This window comes from Pseudophryne corroboree, chromosome 3, assembly GCF_028390025.1.
Source record: "Pseudophryne corroboree isolate aPseCor3 chromosome 3, aPseCor3.hap2, whole genome shotgun sequence".
Classification (NCBI taxonomy): domain Eukaryota; kingdom Metazoa; phylum Chordata; class Amphibia; order Anura; family Myobatrachidae; genus Pseudophryne; species Pseudophryne corroboree.
In genome coordinates, this window is record NC_086446.1 from 411,496,737 (window position 1) to 411,518,894 (window position 22,158).

Below are 22,158 nucleotides of genomic sequence, written 5' to 3' on the forward strand. Positions count from 1 at the left end.
GGGTGATGCCAGGGAGAGGCAGGGGGTGACACCAGGGAATGGGTGACAGGAAGGCAGTAGGTGTCACCAGGGGGAGGCAGTGATTGATGTAGGGGAGAGGTAGAGGGTGACAGGGAGAGGATGACAGAGGTACTGGATGCTTGGCAGGATGCTGTTTACTAAGCTCAAACCCAAGGCAAAGCCACTGGGAAACCACACTTTAGAATATAACAGATCATCCAATGACCCTCATTGTTTTTACCATTACGAGTACTGTCTAGAAACCCCAGATTTACGAAGTAGCAAGTTTAAAAAATGCTGCAAACTCCACTGATAAAAATTAGGTGGTTGTTACAGGCAAGATAGCTCAAAAGGCATGTGGTTTAAGTAGTACCAGATTAAGGTCCACATGGGCCTGGAGCTGAAATATATGAAGGGCCTATTGCGTGCCACCAAAAGGGGTGTGACCAGCACCACGGGGATGTGACTAATGATGTGGAGGGCATAACCAGTGCTTTGGGGAATGATCTGTAAAGGAGGTATGTCTATCACCATGATGGGCTTGGTACTGACTACCTTCGGCCACCTCAATGTCCCTCCCCTCTTCACATTATATATATATATATATATATACCCCCCGCCCCTACAAACACATTTTGGTAGCTTGATAGTAGTCACCTTTGGTAATAGGCACATATTGCACCACCTTTGTGCAGGCACAGTTGTAAGTATTGCTGCTTGTGCTACACTACCTTACCCACCACCCATTTTAATACCTGTCGCACAACAATCAATGCTCATAGATACCATCCCTCAAATGCTGAAATATCCCTCATTCACCAACACTCCCTAACCCAAAAGCATCTGTAATTCCTCTCACCACCACTCCCTTGCCATCATGCCCTGATCACACAACAGACACACTGATATAACCCTAATTTGCCATCATGCCCTGACCACACAACAGAAACACAAATACCCCTCACTCGTCATCATGTCCTGACCACACAACAGACACACAAATATCCCTCACTTGCCATCATGCCCCGACTATGCATAGACACACCGATACACACCTCATTCGCCATCATGCCATGACCACACAACAGATACAGAAATACCGCTCACTCGTCATCATGCCCTGACCACACAACAGACACACAAATACCCCTCACTTGCCATCATACCCTGACTATGCATAGACACAATGATACACACCTCATTCGCCATCATGCCCTGACCACCCAGCAGATACAGAAATACCGCTCACTTGTCATCATGCCCTGACCACACAACAGACACACAAATACCCCTCACTCGCCATCATGCCCTGACCACATAGCAGACACATAAATAAATACCCTTTCAAAGATCTGACAAAAAAATAAAAACCCCAAAGCAAAATATTGTTGGTATATATCTGACTATCGATAAAATTGATAGGAATCTTCTTTTTATACAAATAAACAATATTTATTATCCTGAACACATATAAAACCTACACAAAAATCACGCAGACATACTGTATATAAAAACACAAATATCAAAGCCCTTTTTAGCTAAATTAGCTTAATCATATAGGGTTTAAATGGTTTCACCCGCTGTAGGAAAAATATATTATAATAACAGTTCATATAAAAAATCCACTTATATATATTGCAGATGAATAATATAGGATAAGTTACCAGACCACGTTTAGTTCATTATTAGGAGACGCATAGCTGTAAATTGTCTCTTTAATTAGCAAGTTCAGGTTCCGGCCGGCCACAGCGGCACCCAACACACTTGTGTATTGTTGAAATCAGTTAGTGTGCCGGATAGTGCAGAATGAGGATATCCCCAATGTATTGTTGTCTTGAACAAACCTCCGCCCGTAGTAGCGCACCACTTCAAGCAGGTATGGTAGTGCTCGGAAAGATTAAGCAGATATAGAGATCTCCAGATACGTATCTGTGGTGATACCTTCCTCTCCGGCTCATTAACCTACAGTACCATATTTGCTCGGCGAGGCAACAATCCAAAAGTGTGTCGGGTGCTGGTGTGGCCGGCCGGTACCTAAACATGCAAACTTTAAGAGACGATTTCCATCTAAGAGTCTCCTACTAATGAATTAAACTTGGTCTGGTAACTTATCCTATATTAGTCATCTGCAATATATATATATATATATAAGTGGATTTTTTGTATGAACTGTTGTTATAATATATTTTTCCTACAACGGATGAAATCATTTACACCCTATATGAATAAGCTAATTTAGTTAAAAAGGGCTTTGCTATTTGTGTTTTTGTATAGGTTTTATATGTGCTTAGGATAATAAATATTGTTTTATTTGTATAAAGAGAAGCCTCCTATCAATTTTTTATAAATAGCAGCTATGTAGCAATAATATTTAGCAGTGTGTCCCCCCATGTCCATTATTATGTCGCCCCCCCCCCCCCCCCCCCCGTGTCCACTACTATATGTCCCCCTCTGTCCATTATTATGCCCCCCTGTGTCCATTATTGTGTTATCCCTTCCTGTGGCCAATATGTGTCCCTCCTCTGTCCATTATTATGCCCCCCCCCCCCCCCCCGGTGCCTTTATTATGTGTGTGTCCCGCTTCCCCCGGTGCCATTATTATGTCATGCCCTCCTGTGTCCATTGCTATTTGTTCCCCTTCTGTGTCCATTATGCACCACCCTGTATCCATTATTATGCCCCCCACCCCTCTGTGCCATTATTATGGTCTGCCACACCACTGTGCCCATTATGCTGTTCCTCCCCTCCCCCTTTGTACATTTAGTGTTTTGGTCTCCATCCTGAACTTTACTTACCTTCTCTCTTCTCTGTTCCCCTGACTCGGCTCCTCCGTCCTCCTCCAGGTTTACACCATCCACAGGTCTTCTCGGCACTGACAGGAAGGTCAGGTGCTCTCAGCGTAGAGCAATATGCAGCATCCGGCAGTCAGGAGGATCCACAGTAGTGGCTCCTGTCCTCAGTCTCCATGGTCATCGGAGGTACCTGCGCAAAGCCCTGCGTGGTGGCATCTATGTGACGTCACATAGTGCAAAGAAGGGGGAGTCTGAGGCACACTATGCGGCGCAGGGAGGGCTTGTGAAGCCTGCCACTGCGCCGCCATTTGAACGTATGTCTGGAGTATGCACGTTGTTGGTGGAGGTGGGGTTTGAATGGGCAGAGCGGAGACTTGGATGGCTGGTGGTGACAGGGAAATATTTTTTCCTGTCTCCAGTGGATCCTCCTTAGTGGTGTGGGCCTATTTTCATGGGGCGGCCTGGATCTGCAGCTCCACCGTCCTATTGTTAATCTAGCTCTGGGTTTAAGCTATATAGTCAATTGGAGGAATCATATTAGGGTCGGATTGGGATTTTCACATGCCGATGTTCATGGAGTTGGGTCCCCCTCCCTCCCTAAAAACTTCATATAATGCATACATCCCACAATGTGTATGCACAGAGAAGCAGCTGCAATCAAGATGCATGGTATCAGAAATGTACTGGAAATGTGCTGGGCGGTGACTGGGAGGTGGCTATTCATATGCATGAAGATGGTCTGTGTTACAGGCATGTCACTGAAGGCGTTGCATACACATAATTGCTCACAATGAAGGCCATACTTAAAAAGAAAATCTGCACCTAGCAGAGGGCTAATGCAAGTTTTGATGGTTTAACTGATGGTGGGGTACCAAGTGGTATTAGAACATGTGAATGTGTCCTTGCACATTCAGACCCATGTTTGTACACCAGGGACAGGACTGGCCTAAGCAATAGCATATAGTCGCAGATGCCGAATGTAGTGGAAAGGATGTTTTACGTTCCAAAATACTTTACTTTAATTCTCATATTATTGCCACCAGTTTTAGGCTTCGTATCCACTGCCATTAAATTGTCTATAGCATTTTCAAGTTTTACAAATGCATCTTGTTCGATCTAAAGTGTTTATTGCATGTTAAACCTACAGTGACCTCCCAAATGCAAGTAAAAACACTAGCTGCATGCTTCTGGTGGACAGGTCAGAAAGGGTGGGATTGGACAAACTCTTTCATTTACTTTACTGTTGTTTAAAATGTTAATCAAGTAATAAATAGTCCTGTGAGCTCTACACCATTCCCCTCACCTGGGCTCTGGATCAGCAGGTAAGAATGTGCGGGACACGTAGCACATCTTCAGTGGTATGCTTTTACCATCCTTTATGTCCCGAGGTGGTAGAGCAGGGGAGCCCCTCTTTTGTGGAAGGGCTGGTGGAATGGAATCCCAGTTCACTGATCCGCTGTTAGAACCTTTGAAGAAGGGGGATATCTCCTTCATGTACTTTACTGTGGAAGTAAAACAATGTGTGAATGAGTAGGACATGGATCATACAAGACGCTTCAAAATAGAACTACTCTGAGCAATACAGAAGTGTCCAGGTACGTAGATATGGATTAATTCAGAGGAGTATGAAGTCTCTTGGAATGTTCTAGTATCTAATAAGTGTCACATAGCAGTGACATGAGGTGAGGCAGAGCCTTTCCTGTCATACTAACGTTTATGCCAGAGTTTTGACTATATAAAGCAGGGATGGGGAAAATTCAGCCCTCCAGCTGTTGTTAAATTACACATCCCAGCATGCACTGCAACAGTTTTAGCATGGTCAAATAGCAAAACTGTAGCAAGGCATGCTGGTATGTGTAGTTCAACAACAGCTGGAGGGCCAAGGGTTCCCCATCTCTGATATAAAGTACATGAAAAATATAAAGAATATATTAGAAATATCTTCTTTGTATTATTCTAATAATTTTTATAGTCAAACCTCTGGAGCAAAAAGTCTATTACAGGTGAGACAGTGCCTCCTCTGCCTTTTTTTTACCACACATCTCTGATCAAAACTCACCAAACTTCCAGCAGTATATACTGCACATCTGTGTATAATGCCCACATGAACTCTTTGGCTCATATATTGTGTGTAAATCTGGTTCTGGTACAAGCCAGTGCCTCCTGAGCAAATTACCTCACCACACATTAATGTCACATAGTCTGTATATCACCAGTGACGCCATCACTTAACTAGTTCATACCAAAGTAACATACAGGTCAGGTTATAGTACTAAGGGCCTAATTCAGCATGGAACGCAGCTACGAATGCGTTCGCATGCTGAATCTTTCTAGAGTGTGCACGTGAAAAAGCCGCACTGCACATGTGCACACAGTGAGATGCAATGGCACCTCACATCTGCGAATACCTCTGCCTCATTGGGGAGGGGGAGTTACAGGACCCGGCAAGCAAAGCGGACTTGCCCTGTGCTGAGTGTCCCCCGCAAGTCAGAGTAAAGGGTTGTAGGTGTACGATTTTTCGCACATCTACAACCCATGCTGAATTAGACCCCAATTTCCTCCAATCAGTGTTCTGGCTCTGACAATCAATATGTACTGTACATACAGGATCATTTGAGTTTCTCAACCCCACTTGGAAAAGTGGAAGAATTTTTTCCTAAAGAAGTGAAAAATGAAAAGTAAAGGCTATGTGTGGTGCGCTAACAATACTGGTGCAGAAGCAGTGATGGTAAATAATTCCAAAGACACATATAAAGATATTTTCAGTAATAAATGACAAACATACAGGAAAAAATAAATAAATGTAATAAATGACAAACATACAGGAAAAAATTATTACAACACACAAATATATAACTTCCTTGACGATATGGAAATATTATAATGGAAAATTGTATCAATCATGTCCATATTGATGTGATCCTCATGTAAGTATAATAATCACAAACAGTAGATCTAGCTCAATATATATGAAGGTAAAATGATGACAACCAAAGTCCTCCTCCAATGGTAATGGGTACACGGTAAGGAAATATGACCTCAGGAGCTCATTGTTCATAGAATTAAACTCAGGTATCCGGATAATAGTGTCCTCCTTACACCCATGAGGATTATGTGAGCCGTCCAGGTTGAGCTGCTCAAGTTTTGTCCCAATTCATCTCTCCCGTAACGAATGAATGGAACCCAGCAATGTAAAACGTATGCCGCTGCCTCTATTAGCAGAGAAAGTGTGACTGTTAGGGACTGCACGTCAGCTGCTCCTCAGAGCAACGGTCTCAGTACTGGAGCAATAATGAATTGCTGTGATAGATTTAGGTCGGCCACCACAAATCACAGTGGGACAGATCCTTAAATTGTGTGCCACTATCTGGATTATTAATAAATAGGTGGTTGAATGGGTACACTCTGCCACCCTGTTGTGACAATACATTGCAACCATGGTGCCCACTGTTGTAGTAGAATAGCTACTGCAGCCACCAGGCTCCTCCTTCAGCACCAGATACAGCTTTCTGTGTGTAGATGCTGCAGCACCTCTTTGCTGGTAACGGTAGCGGACTATATGTCTTACTTTGGATCAGAGCTGCTGGTTAGCAAGCAGAACATTGACTCAGGGGATGGAGTTCATCAAATGACATTCAGAGGACGTAGAAGAGTATTAGCTCTTACAGTATCTGTAAAGCACAGTACATGCAGTCTTACAGGAATAGTGTAAGACCTTTAAGGATAGTAGTGATTATCTCTCAATAATATAGTAGTTCTTAAAAAAGCGGTTAGACACCCCAGAAAAGTAGTGACCAAAACACACACACCACGTGTTCTCTGCACATGTTATATCTGCCCCCCCCCCCTGCAGTGCACATGGTTTTGCCCATTAGAGAAAAGGTTTGCTGCTGTAATCAGGTCTGAATTAGGCCCATAGATCTTTGCAGAGGGAATAATGGAGCGTGTAAAACTGGAATTTTAAATACAATACATAATATTCTCTGATTTCGAATAACAGCCTATAATATAATACAGGGTTGGTAAACCATCAGGATAATTTCCACTACTAGCCTCCCCTTACACAAAAAGAATGTACTTGTAACATCATTCCGCTACTTGGGCTAAAGTTAAACCAAATACTCCAGTCACATGCCATACCGTGTCACAGGATGACACAAACATGCTCTACATCACAAATGCCAGTACATTAATAAAGTTCTGCATTTACAATAACAAACTGCTCTGTGCTGTCAATGGGAATTAAATAAAACCGTACCCGACCAAAATCCCAATTTCCAAATGACCGTCCCAAATTCAGCGGGAAAAGGGTATGGCCTGAACTGAAATGGCTGTGGCTTCTATAGGCTCCTGGATCATAACCCACTATAGGCTTCCTTGTCATTATGCTTCCAAACCATTACCCACTACCGAAAATACAATGTAATAAAAAAAAAAAAATTTTAAACACATACAAGTGCACAGGGTTAATATGTTTTAAAATGGTAGTAAGACAAACAAATCTTGATACGTGACATACCTTACAACATTTACCACTGGAAAAGTTAGGCCACAAGCCAAACCAAGGTTAGCCCTAGTTATTCCCAGTTCTCATGAAGGGAATGCATTCAATATCCCGGCTGCTCAGCACATCGGCGCCGGGATACCGACACCTATTCCCCCTTTTGGGGTGTCCATGACACCCCTGGAGGGAGAATAAATAGCGTAATGCATGTAGCGCGCCACCATGCCCGCAAGGGGCTCTTTTGCGATCAGCCTGCTGCTTTCATTCCGGCGGTCGGCATTCTGACCGTCGGGATGACGGACGCCGGTATATAGATACCAGCTCCTCATATTAATTTGATTGCCAATTCTTGCCTCTGAACAATGAGCTTTCCCGCATGAAAATGTGGGGGAATTATGCATCAGAGTAACCCAGAATTAAACAATTTGGAAGTAAAGGGGCACAAAAGTGATTTGGGAGCAAAAACGTCCTCTTAGACAGTGGCTCAAATTATGATCACGATAGCAATAGTATATAATAAGAATACTACAGCTGCCGTCACAAAATGCAGTTTAAGGGATAGAGCGGAGCTGCTGCACATGTCCAGTATAGCAGCTTCTTCTACCATGTTTGCTGTATGTGTGGATCTGAATGCTCAATCAGTGCACGAGACCAGAAAGTAGCTGCCAGGAAGAGACAGGTGCCTTACCATGAGGTGGGAGAATGTGTGCTTATAAAGTGCAGTTCTGTCTCCTACTGGTTCTATTATGTTTGTCTGTTTGTTTGTTTGTTTGTTTGTTTGTTTATTAATTATGTAAGTTTAACCTTTTCCTGACCAACTATGTTTATAATAGTTAAATATGCTGGACTGCAGTGCTAGTGTGCCTTGGGCGACTGAGGTTGGGAAACACTGGCTTATAGCATCTATATACCATATAGTGTTAATTATTAATACTGTATTCCATGCACATAGGTTCTTCTATAGCTCTCCCCGATTGCTCCAGTTTTTCACACCCAGGAGATTTTTATTTGGAAACCTCCCCCTACAAATCCTCTTTTTGCTCCTGAAGATATTTTGATGCCTACTGTAAATGTAATGTAAATGCAACTAAATTTGATAATCCCTCCAAAAAAAGTGCCATAACCATTTGCTTTTGAGTTTTATGCACTTTCAATACATTATATTGAACTATTGATTCCAAATAAAATGAGTTTCTTTAATTTTACTGCATCCTAAAACTTTGTGACAGAGACTCTGGGGGTAATTCAGACCTGATCAAGAGGCTACATTTTCGCACAGCGGGCAATCAGGTCTAAACTGTGCATGCGCGTCGCATGGGTACAAAGCGGATTGCCGCTCAGCGATGGGTTTGTGCGCACAGGCGATCGCAAGGAGATTGACAGGAATAAGGCGTTTGTGGGTGGCAACTGACCGTTTTCTGGGAGTGTTTGGAAAAACGCAGGCGTGTCCAATCGTTTGCAGGGCGGGTGTCTGACGTCAGTTCCGGTCCCGAACAGGCTGAAGTGATTGCAGCGTCTGAGTAAGTTCTGGGCTGCGTAGAGACTGCCCAAAATCAGTTTGTGCAGCTCTATTACACATGCAGTCGCGCACTTGCACAGCTAATATACCCTCCCCCTGTAGGCGGCGACTATCTGATCGCAGCTAGCGATCAGGTCTGAATTAGGCCCTTTGTTCCTAGTGAGTACTGGTTCATCACTGTGTAAAAGTGATGGTGTGCAAAAGAGCCTGAAGATCACAGCAATCACCCAATGTTGTCAGCTTTATTCATACTTGCAAATAGTTAAGAGATATAAAACTTGATAGTATTACGAGGGACACACACTAGGCGATTTTAGCCTAAAAAATAAACGATAATGACATAAATGTTGTTAATGTTTATTTTTAGGTTTATATCGTCCAGTGTGTATGGGGTCAACATTGGTGACCAATCAACGATGCGCGCTCCCGCATGCCATTCAGCGATCACCAATATTGAGCTGGCATGCGGCTCAACCCGTCAATGTTGGGCTGAGCTGCCTGGTCGGGACGGCGGTGACGTCACTGAATGTTATCGCTGAACGATAACGTTCAGCGTGTACACACTATATCACTGAACGCTATATCGTTCAACGATATAGTCGTCCATCGCCGGCAATTCCCCATCCCCTAGTGTGTACCGACCTTAAGCCTTTTCTTCAAGCCCCCCTCCACAAGCTCCATCACCAATCCATCCAATCCTGATCCACACAGTTTTTAGAGGCTGCATCTACTTCCTGATCAACCACACCCCATTTGTTGATTCACATACAGTATCTTAACCAGAGGTTCTCAAACTCGGTCCTCGGGGGCCCACACAGTGCATGTTTTGCAGGTCTCCTCACAGAATCGCAAGTGAAATAATTAGCTCCACCTGTGGACCTTTTAAAATGTGTCAGTGAGTAATTAATACACCTGTGCACCTGCTGGGTTACCTGCAAAACATGCACTGTGTGGGCTCCCGAGGACCGAGTTTGAGAACCTCTGATCTAAACTATTGTGAAGCATGTCTGATCTGCAAGGTGAAACAAAAGAAATGTCTGGATGCATAAGGTTTTAGTGCAGATTTTTTACTTTTGCTTTACGTTAAGAAAAAAAACCTTATTTAATTGTAATATACTGTACATTGTAGCCTACTTCTGTATTCATCACACGAAGACCGTTCTTTTTTTTTTTGATCTAGGGAATTGTGAAAGGGGAAATTCCCTAATGAAAATCTTGTGTGCTGTTATAAATGCTTGAAGTAAGGGTCTAAAATGGAATTTTGGGAAGTAAAGACTGCTTAGGGCGTAGCATGATTTTTATTCCAAACAGCGGAGAGCTAAATCTCTATGGAAAACACAATCTGGATGTAATAACTGTGCTTACTCATCACAAAACTATTTTATTTTGAGTTACTCTCCCTGGTAAGATCAAAGTATAATATGACTGCGCTTTATATTTTTCCCAAAATATTTTCCCTAGCAATGTAGCAGACATTTACAAAATGCATAGTCTAGCAGTTTTATATTCAGTGTGCAAACATTGTACGGGGCAAAGTGGAAAAAGCAGGGCAGCAGGCAGTTTGACCCAGTGGTAAATGAGTCTCCTTATCGAGTGTATGAAGTGGTTGCAGTTAAAATGCCGGCTGTTGGGATCCCGGCGTTCAGGATACAGACACCAAAATCCCAACAGCCGACAATGCCGACAGACGGGATCCCGGCGCACCAGGGCTATTCTCACTCGTGGATGTCCACAATACTGGGTAGGAATAGATCCTGTGGCGAGCATAACGAGCCACCGAGCCCGCAGCATTCTGGCGGGCGGGATGCCGGTGTCGGGATATTGTCAGCCAGGCATCCCGTCCGCTGGTAAAAATAGGAATTTAATACCTACCGGTAATTCCTTTTCTCCTAGTCCGTAGTGGATACTGGGTTCTTGTACTTTAGAACCATGAGGTATAGATCGGGTCCACTGGAGCCTGGCACTTTAAAACTTTTAGTGTGTGTATGTGTGTGCTGGCTCCTCCCCTCTATGCCCCTCCTACCAGACTCAGTCTAGGAAAAATGTGCCCAAGGAGATGGACATAACACAAGAGAAGAACAATACAACAGCGGTGAGGCAACAAGCAAACACACAACCATAAACGAAAGGAGGGTGGTAACCAGAAAAGAGGACAGCAACACCAACCTAACCTGGATAGCGCAGCTATACCAACAACAGAATGGGACCGCAACGTCGGTCCAATCAAACACTTACATAGGTAAGCAGGAACGAAGCACTGAGGCGGGCACCCAGTATCCACTAAGGACTAGGAGAAAAGGAATTACCAGTAGGTATTAAATTCCTATTTTCTCTTACGTCCTAGTGGATACTGGGGTCTTGTACCATGGGGAAGTCCAAACTGAAGGTCATCCTTGGCCAAAGTATCGAACCTATAGAATTTCACAAGTGTTCGAACCAGACCAAGTAGCAGCTCGGCACAATTGTAGGGCCGAGTCACCGCGGGCAGCCGCCCAGGAGGACCCCACCGACCTTATCGAGTGGGCCTGAATAGACGTTGGCAAGTGCAGAGCCGCCGACGTATAGGCCTGTTGAATGGTCCACCTGAGCCAACGAGCAATAGATTGGTCGGCCTGCTTCTAAGCAATCTTGGAGGCATCATAAAGGACAAACAGCAAGTCAGATTTCCGATGACGGGCCATCCTTTTGACATAAATCTTCAGAGCCCTGACCACATCCAAGGACTCAGGGCCAACGGAAGCATCAGACAACACCGGAACCACAATAGGCTGATTCACATGAAAAGCTGACACCACTTTAGGCAAAAATTGAGGATGGGTCCTCAGTTCCGCCCTGTCTTCATGAAAAATCAAATAAGGGCTCTTAAAGGATAAGGCCCCTAATTCCGAGACACACCTGGCAGACGCCAAGCCAATAATATCACAGTCTTCCAGGTGAGAAATTTAAACTCCACCCTATGTAAGGGTTCAAACCAGTCCGATTGGAGAAAGGACAGAACCACATTGAGGTCCCACAGAGCCGCGGGAGGTACAAAGGGAGGTTGTATATGAAGAACTCCCTTCAGGAAAGTCTGTACTTCTGGCAACAGAGCAAGTTGTTTTTGGAAGAAAATAGAGAGCGCCGAAATCTTGACTTTGATGGAGCTTAAACGTACGCCCATATCCATCTCCACTTGCAGGAAAAGTAGAAAACGACCAATACTAAATTCCAAGGGAGAAACATTTCTACTTTCACACCAGGAAACATACTTTTTCCAGATACGATGATAATGCTTTGACGTCGCCATCTTCCTGGCCTGGACCATGGTAGAAAATAACCCTGGAGGGAAGACCCTTTCTTGCTAGAATCTCCCTCTCAACTTCTAAGCCGTCAAACATAGCCACTGTAAGTCTGGATAGACGAACGGGTCTTGCTGAAGAAGATCGTCTTAGAGCGGCAGAGGCCAGGGATCCTCCAGAGACATGGTCAGGAGGTCCGAATACCACGCACGTCGAGGCCAATCCAGGGCAGTTAGAATTGCCTAAACGCTTTCCCTTCGTAGCCTTTTTAGCACCCTTGTGATCAGCGGCAGAGGAGGGAACAGGTACACAAACTGGTACATCCACGGTGTCAGCGCGTCCACTGCTACAGCCTGCGGATCCCTCGTTCTGAAATAGTAACGGCATAGCTTCTTGTTGAGATGAGAAGCCATCAGATCTATCTGTGGACAACCCCACCGGTGAATTAACTGTTGAAACACCTGGGGATGTAGGCCCCATTCCCCCGGATGGAGGTCGTGTCTGCTGAGGAAGTCCGCTTCCCAGTTGTCCACGCCTGGAATTAATATGGCGGAAATGGCCCTTGCATTGGCCTCCGCCCAGAGGAAGATTCTTGACACCTCTTGTGTCGCTGCTCTGCTTCTTGTTCCCATTCGTCGGTTTATGTACGCCACTGTCGTGGCGTTATCCGATTGAGCCTGGATCCCCTGATCCTTCAGGAGATGAGAAGCCTGCAGAAGGGCATTGTAAATTGCCCTGAGTACCAGGATGTTTATCGGCCGATTCCTGTCTCGACCATATCCCCTGGAACTGGACATCTTGGGTCACAGCCCCCAACCCCGGAGGCTGGCATCCATTGTCAGCAGAATCCACGAGTGGATATTGAAACTCCTGCCCTCTACCAGGTGAGGCATTTGTAGCTACCATAATAGAGAAATCCGGGCTTTCGGAGATAAGGTCACTTCTCGATGCATGTGAAGGTGAGAACCGACCATTTGTCCAGTAGATCCAGTTGAAATGGCCGGGCATGGAATCTGCCGTATTGGATTGCCTCGTAAGCAGCCATTATCTTGCCCAGTGTGCGGATGCAAAGATGTATAGACACCTTGCGAGGACTGAGGACCGAGCGGACCATAGCTTGGATAGCCAAGGCCTTGTCCTTTGGAAGAAACACCTTTTGAGACACTGTGTCCATTTTCATTCCCAGGAACTGAAGACATTGGGTCGGTTCCAGGTGAGATTTCTAAAAATTTAGGATCCACTCATGATCCGTAAGTAGGCGAGTTGTCAGATCGATGCAGTGCAGCAGACGCTCCCTGGACACAGTCTTTATGAGATTGTCCAAGTAGGGGACTATGTTGACTCCCATCATGCGCAGTTGCAGCATCATCAAAGCCATGACCTTGTGAAGACCCTCGGAGCTGTGGATAATTCAAAGGGTAAGGCCTGAAACTGGAAATGGTCATCCAATATGGCGAACCTTAGATAAGCCTAATGAGGAGACCACATGGGAATGTGTAGGTAAGAATCCTTGACATTCAGAGACATCAGAAACTCCCCATCCTCCAGAGCGGACAACACCGCCCGCAGAGATTCCAACTAAAACTTGAACACCCGCAGATAAGGGTTTAGAGACTTTAGGTTCAAGATGGGGCGCACTGAACTGTCCGGTTTGGGAATGACAAAAGGACTGGAGTAAAAACCCCTGTTGCGTCACGAAGGAGGTACAGGAACCACCACCCCTGTCTGTAAAAGTCTTTGAATAGCCTCTTACAAGGAAACTTTTGCTGCGGATAAACCTGGTAAGCCTGAGTTGAAAAATCTGTGAGGTGGAAGTGTTTGAAATTCCAGCTGGTATCCTTGGGAAATTAGGTCCCTCACCCAAGGATCCCGGCAGGATGCCGCCCACATGTGGGTGAAGTGTTGAAGGCGAGCACCTACCTGAAATTCGCCTTGCTGCTGGGGCCAACCATCATGCGGAAGGCTTAGCGGCAGGGGATCCGGTTGTCTGGTCCAGGGAGGCAGCAGCTGCAGGTTTACGGGACTTACCACGAGATCCTCTGGGAGTGGTGGAGACCCCTCGGCCCCTGCCTCTGAACCATGCCACATGAAAGGACAGCAAGGAGGGTACGGTGTAAGAACATCTAGCAGGTGGCGCAGCCGATGGCAGATAAGTAGACTTACCTGCCGCTGCTTGAGAGATCCATTTATACAATTTGTCTCCAAACAAGGCATCACCTGTAAAGGGAAGATTTTCTACACCCTTTTTGGAATCGGCATCAGCTAACCACCGACGTAACCACAGAGCTCTGCGCGCTGAAACAGCCATAGCAGTAGTGCGGCCATTTATCTTGCACAACTCTTTAATAGCCTCACTCATAAAATTTGCAGCATCCTGTATGCAGCAGAGTAATGACCTCATCCCGGGGCAGAGAGATCAAACCATCAATAACATTATCTGACCACTTGACTACCACCCTGGAAATCCACCCACAAACAATTGTGGGGCGTTGTGCTGCGCCTGCTGCCGTATATATATTGCCTTGAGCGTGGTCTTCCGTGGGTGTGGGGGACTACCTGAAAATTCATGAGTTTTCTGCAACTTGTGGTAGAGAAGGCAGGTATGCTCTGGGCCTAATTTATGTTTGTTCACAATGCTGATGTTTGCGCAACTGAGCAATTATCAGTAGACTATGCATACAATGTGATCACAATGCGCACGCTCCAAGGTACCTCTGCAATGCCGAGATTTTGTACAGTGATTGACAGGAAGGGACCATTTGAGGTAGGAAACGGAGTGGCGGCAAAATCGCAGACGTGTCAAGCCTATTTTCAGGGAATGTATCTGCCTTCAGCTGCGATCATGTACACAGAGAAACATGACGCCAGCATCACTAATGCCGTGGCCAGTCTGCGTGACCCTAGACTTAGTCGAGGAGTTGATTTTCCTCGTTATTGCATCGGCTGCTTCACTTGCGATGATTAGGAATTCTGTAGCCTATAAAAGAAAACCACAGTTGCGTAGGCAAGTGTGTACAGACATGAATTATGCCCTCTGACACTGCACAGCCACAACTAATGATGAAACGGTTATCTCACAATCACCACTTGTGTATTCTTATGGGGGCGCGTCCACTGTAGATAGTAGCATAAGTGATGCCCTGAATAGGGATTAGCAGAGGGTGCCTGGTATGCCAGCCGTGCTGCAATAATACTGAACCCCCATATATACACCATGACCTGGCCAAAAGAACATCTGAAAAAATGCATGTGTGTGGTTTTTCCTCCCCAATATGGCCCTCACACCTGTGTCAGTGTGCCTCTCAGCACAACTCTAGTATTTACAAACTACTAAAATAGTATGGACCTTACAGTATCACTTATCTGTACTCCACTGGCCCATTTACTTTTACCCAGCTCTTACAAATATTTACAAGGGTGGGTCATGAGTCATGAACCAACGCTGGAACATGGAAGTTTCATAACGATTACTGGGTCCCGTGATTCCATGTCTATTGCAGCACTCTATTTGATGCTTGATCTAACAAGGTCATTGCTGGGTCCCAGCAGTTACCGTTTTCCCGGGCTTTACTATTTTTAATTTCAAGTAGATATCCTCCAAGTCATATAGATACTGTACGTCTCAGAAGTATTCACATTTTCCTTGCACAAATAAAATCTTGCCGTTTGACAGCCACTTCTAGATTGTAGGTAGAGTTATATATAGAGAAGCATGAGCTCGCTACTCAGTCTCGGTCAGAGGAGTAGCTAGGTGCCATGGTGCCAGGAGCAATGGTATGTTTTAGCTCCCCTCTGTACTAAATTTTGGGTGTGTTACATTTGAAGACAAACATTTAGTAAAAAATCCTAAATTGGTGACAGGACCGGTTCTAGACCTTGTGGAGCTCAGGGCAGTTTCCTTTGGCGCCTGCCATGCTGAAAATAGGGACAGTGCGCTCAGAAGGCATGCGTCAAAAATATAGCCATGTGGCTTCATGGCAAAGGGGCGTAGCCACAGAATAGTACCAATTCATATTACACCACACAGTAGTGTCCGTTATTCACATTACACCACACAGTAGTGTCCGTTATTCACATTACACCACACAGTAGTGTCCGTTATTCACATTACACCACACAAAAGTACCCTTATACACATTACGCCACTCAGGAGAGCCCCTTATACACGTTACGCCATGTTGAGCTGCTTATACAAGTTACACCAGGTAGTGCCCATTATACATATTACGCCAGGTACAGACCATTATACATATTATGCCACGTACAGCCTAACCACCTCATACCTACCACCCCAAACCCACCCCTTCCCTCACTGTAAATGTAGTACCTCCTGCTTTCCCCCTTTGCAGCCATAACTCTGTTTGATGCTCTGCCTTGAACTCCACACACTCCAGCTGGGCAGCTCTGATTCATGGATGCTCTACAGCTGCAGGGACCGGCCAGGCGCATGTTGATGTGCTGCAGCTGCTCCATCTGTCCTCCCCCTCGTGACCACTCCCAGACTGCACCCAGCATGGCTCCACCAGCATTATGGGAAAGTGGGAGGTTTGGAAACACAGGATAACCAGCAGGAGTAGCCAGCTCTGTGCTGATACCAGTAATTAAAACATGGTGGCAGGCGAGAGCAAGCAGTACACTGCGGAGCGCCCTCTAACCTTTTGGCACCCGTAGCTCGTGCTCCACCGGAGCCGTCCTCCCTATGCCCCTGGTCTCACAATACGTTGGAATAGAGAAAACAAAGCAGTTACCTAGGTGAGTAATCTATGCCCCAGGAGGGTAGTCCATGTCCTGGGGTAGTGGTGGTGCTCGTAGGGGTAGGCTGGGTAATGAATGTCCCAGGGGGTGGTTAGTCTATGTTTGCGTGTGCCAGTTGTAACAGAAAGGAGAAAGAGAGAGACAGTACAGATGAAAGAAAGAAGATGGGGTACAAAAGAGTGGGGGGGGGGAAACTCAGCAATGTCCACCACAATAGCTGGCGACTAGGGGAATGATTGGTCCAAAATACTAGTAATAAATAATAGCCAGCACATACTCCTAAAAAACAAAAAAACACAGGGGTCTATGTACTAAGCTTTGGAGAGAGATAAAGTGGGCAGAGGTAAAGCGCCAGCCAATTAGCTCCTGACTGTCAGGTTACAGGCTGTATTTGAAAAATGACAGTGAGGAACTGGTTGGCTGGTACTTTAACTCCGTCCACTTTATCTCTTTATAAAGCTTAGTACATAGACCTCACAGTTTACAGAGACAGATACATTTCTCAGTCTCTGTACTCAGGCTGCAACAACTGGCAGATTGTCTACTTAACAAGGGTATACTGTAGCATACTAGATTTCATTTTAAAGGACAAGCGTTCTCCTGGCTATTTCAGTAGGCTTAACTGTGCTTGAACCAAACTAATTACCTTCTGTATGTACAATATCCCATCACTAGTATAAATATGTCCGTGTTACATTTTGCTAGGTTTCAGCATTGTTTATATAGGATGTGACATCAATTATTTGCCCTTTGCACATGAAGTGAGAGTAGGTATACACATGTCATTCACAGGCCAAAACAGAACTTACAATTTGTGTAGGAGGGGTTGGCACATTGGGGAAAAATGAACTGAACTGTGCAGGCATATACAGTTATTGATGAATCATAGAATGCTTAATCTGTACTTAAATACCATTCTAGATATATTATGTCACTGTTATTGGAGCGGGAAAACTTTAATACAATTGTTTTGTACTCTCACCTGATTTGAGAACAAATGCTGCAAATGATGACCCACTCTCCCAGATTGACCAACCTGCTGAAATCACCATTTAGGATTGGTTCAGGATTTTAAGTCCATGTGTGGAATTTAATGCCGCCCGAGTTCGGCAGCCGTGCGGGATGCCGGAATAACTTAGACTTTTTTAAAAAGAGCAATCAATTACAAGGCATGGTCCAAGTTTAGTTGGCATGCAGCACGGCTGCCAAACTCGGGCATCATTACACGCCGCCCCTTATCTGAATTCATAGCAGGGGAGAGACTGTTCGTGTGTAACATATTCACTACCTTAATGTATTTTTGTGGGTGACAGCCCTTGAAGAGCTATGAGCAATATTCATAATTATTCCTAAAGCTCTTGCCGTGTTTCCGCACAAAGTATTTTCTACCTGAATACCAGTTACCTACAGATAAGAGCTGACACTCTAACTCATTACCTGGTCACGCTGTGCAGAACCTTTTTTTGGGACTGTCCTGCTGTCCCACCCGGGGGCCGCAGTGTCCCATAGTGGGGGTGGGACAGTTGGGAGGATCCCTGTCACTCTCTGCTCTGCGGTGAATAAATGCTGTGCGGGTGGGAGGTGATTGTGCACTCGTGGTGTCCGGTGAAGGGTTATAAAGGTAAGCCTGTTATTCATGTCTGTTGGACTCCTGATGAAAAATGTTACATTAGAAATTGAGACGTTGAGATAAAGGAAGTCTCCTGAGTTTTTCATTTATATGATATGCTGTGCCTGTGAGTGCCGTCTCTCTCCTTGTTGCTGTATTCATTAATTTGGAAGGCACCCGGCGCGATGTATGTGGAAAGGAGAGTGCCGATTACATGCATTTAACTATATATATTTTCATATTATATATCTATCTATCCACACATACAGAATGTATATACACTGTATATATACTGTATGTGTGTGTATGTATATATGTGTAATAGATATTTAGTACCACTCTTGCGTGTGCAGTCGCGCTCTGATATATGCATGAGGCTGAAGGCAGAGTGCGTTCAACCACCCAAGGTGTGCGTATATCAGAGTGCGACCGCACATCCAAGAGAGGTATATCTATCTTCTAAAATGGTCATTGTCGTTGATTTATGTGGTCAATATGACATTTTGGGAAAATGGAAGTACAGTAGATTAGGCCTGAGGTGTGCAGTTGTTGAGTAATAATGCACAACCATGTGATCTAATGTGTCCAATCATGTCTGTGAAATCTGTCTCAATATACCATTATATATATATATATATATATATATATACACACACACATATATTATATATATATATATATATATATATATATATATATATATTCCATGGATGCAACCCGGCACTCTGCTATCCCCGTTGGGGTATTCGCTCCGGTGCCCTCCTCGGGGTGTGCAGCCCCAATACAAACTGGAGGGTATAGGCGGCACTCAGAGTCTGACACACAGAGTTTAAAGACAAGCCATGTGTGTTTAATATCGACGTTTCGGGGGTCGAACCCCCTTCTTCAGGACACAGCAAACAAGTGAATAAAACAAATAAAACAACTTAAATACCTTACCAGCCTGGGCCCCGTCATCCCCCGCCTCGTCCGCGTTGTCCGGCACCTGGAGTTCGCGCTTCCGGTCACGTGTAGCGCCCGTCTGCCGGAAGTCGCGTCATCCCGCGACACGGACCCGCTTCTGACGTGGCTGTGGACAGCAGGGAGCAGGTTGCCATGGGAACGGCACCTAACCACGGCTGTACGCCGTGCTCCGTCACCTGGCAACAATAAACAAATGTATAATGACAAAAAACCTCTATTACCCAGTGTTATAAAAGCACAAATATTTAAGACACACTAGAAATATAGTGTGATAAACTTCTAAGTGAATCTAAAAATCTAAAAATCATGTGTTAAAATTTCACATACAAGTTAAACATTACAACCTAGTGAACAGTGCAATCAATACAAAGCATACATCGACTCTCGCCTAATGTGTTAAAAGATCATTATTAATCAATGATATAAATCATTATTGTGATTTATTATACTTATATTGGGAGGGCCATATGTCAATGAAATTTTTTTTCTAAATATCCTATATTTATGGCTGATGCAGCCCTAATGCTGGGTCATAGAATTGAAATCTCAATGAATATGTATGCCCAGGTATTAGATATAGCTAGCTTTGGGGATCATACTTAGACCAATATTATCTACTTAGTGAGAGTGATGGGTACATGGACCTCTGTTCCTGTGTTAAATTTACAAAAAACATTGTAAGTTTAGCTGTTCATTTAGGCCTCTGGGATGGATAGTATCTAGTTTATAAATCCATCTAGCCTCTAAATGTAATAATCTGGATGCTCGATCTCCTCCTCTAGGTGTTTCCTGGATTTGATCGACTATTTTGTACCTAACCGATTCCAAACTGTGTTTTTTTTGCACGAAGTGTCGTGCAACTGGTTGGTCACTTTTACCAGTGTTCAGGGCAGCTCGGATTGCTGATCTATGCTGGGCCATCCTTTCCTTAAAATGACATTGGGTCTTACCTACATAATATAGGCTACATGGGCAGATTAACACATAGATGACAAAAGAAGAACTACAGGTAAGGGGCCATGCGATCTTGATTTTTTTACCTGTGTGTGGGTGCGTGATGAACTCTCCTGTAAGCATATAACTACAGGTGGTGCACCCTAAACATTTAAAGCATCTGGCTCTGCGACTCAAAAAATGGGTAGCCACCGGTCTGGTGTTAAAGCTAGTGACATCATTTTTGACGACAAGGTCCTTAATATTAGCGCTTCGTGTATAGCACGGCATAATGCTGCTAAGTTTAAGGGAAGGCAAATTAGGGTCAGTGGTGATGATAGGCCACATTTGTTTAATGCGTTTGCTGTTTTTTTCACTGGTGGTGTTAAATTCATTAACCCATGTGACCTTCTCTTTTGTGGGTTTAATCCTGTCGTTAAAGAGTAATTCAGTTCTGTCTAAGGCCATGACCTTATCACGGGCCTGTTGCAGAATATTCTTGGGATATCCCCTCTGGGAGAACTTTTCTGACATTTTATCTAACTGACCAATCAAGTCACTGGGGTCGCTGGTAATTCTCCGCACCCGAAGAAATTGAGAGAATGGGAGACCTCTAACCAGAGATTTAGGGTGAAAGCTGTCGTACCGCAACAGAGTGTTGCGGTCCGTGGGTTTGCTATATAGCGAGGTTTGTATCTCACCCTGTTGGAAATTAATCTTAATATCTAAGAAACAGATTTCATGAGGATGTACAGTGAGGGTGAGCTTAACAGGGCTGTCTGTGTGGTTGTGTTCTTCAATAAGGGTAATGAGAGCCTGGGGTTCATGGGTCCAGAACAACAATAGATCGTCTATATAACGATAATATAGCAGAATGTGTTCTGTAATGGATACTTTTGTAAAAAATAAATTCCGTTCAATCTCCCACATATAGGCATTAGCTAATGATGGAGCTACAGCCGACCCCATCGCACACCCTATTCTTTGGTTAAAAAAACGGCCATTAAACAAAAAATAATTGTGCGTTAACGTGTTTAATGGCCGGTTTTTTAACCAAAGAATAGGGTGTGCGATGGGGTCGGCTGTAGCTCCATCATTAGCTAATGCCTATATGTGGGAGATTGAACGGAATTTATTTTTTACAAAAGTATCCATTACAGAACACATTCTGCTATATTATCGTTATATAGACGATCTATTGTTGTTCTGGACCCATGAACCCCAGGCTCTCATTACCCTTATTGAAGAACACAACCACACAGACAGCCCTGTTAAGCTCACCCTCACTGTACATCCTCATGAAATCTGTTTCTTAGATATTAAGATTAATTTCCAACAGGGTGAGATACAAACCTCGCTATATAGCAAACCCACGGACCGCAACACTCTGTTGCGGTACGACAGCTTTCACCCTAAATCTCTGGTTAGAGGTCTCCCATTCTCTCAATTTCTTCGGGTGCGGAGAATTACCAGCGACCCCAGTGACTTGATTGGTCAGTTAGATAAAATGTCAGAAAAGTTCTCCCAGAGGGGATATCCCAAGAATATTCTGCAACAGGCCCGTGATAAGGTCATGGCCTTAGACAGAACTGAATTACTCTTTAACGACAGGATTAAACCCACAAAAGAGAAGGTCACATGGGTTAATGAATTTAACACCACCAGTGAAAAAAACAGCAAACGCATTAAACAAATGTGGCCTATCATCACCACTGACCCTAATTTGCCTTCCCTTAAACTTAGCAGCATTATGCCGTGCTATACACGAAGCGCTAATATTAAGGACCTTGTCGTCAAAAATGATG

The 22,158-nt window shown here is 44.5% G+C and overlaps 1 protein-coding gene across 1 annotated transcript in view; it reads right to left on the reverse strand.

The window, feature by feature from the left end:
* Positions 1-22,158, reverse strand: part of SNTA1 (syntrophin alpha 1) — a 107,985-nt gene that overhangs the window by 36,831 nt on the left and 48,996 nt on the right. Inside the window, exon 3 of the mRNA XM_063960203.1 lies at positions 4,096-4,294. Within this exon, the coding sequence (XP_063816273.1) occupies positions 4,096-4,294 (199 nt within the window). The remainder of the gene's footprint in view (positions 1-4,095; positions 4,295-22,158) is intronic.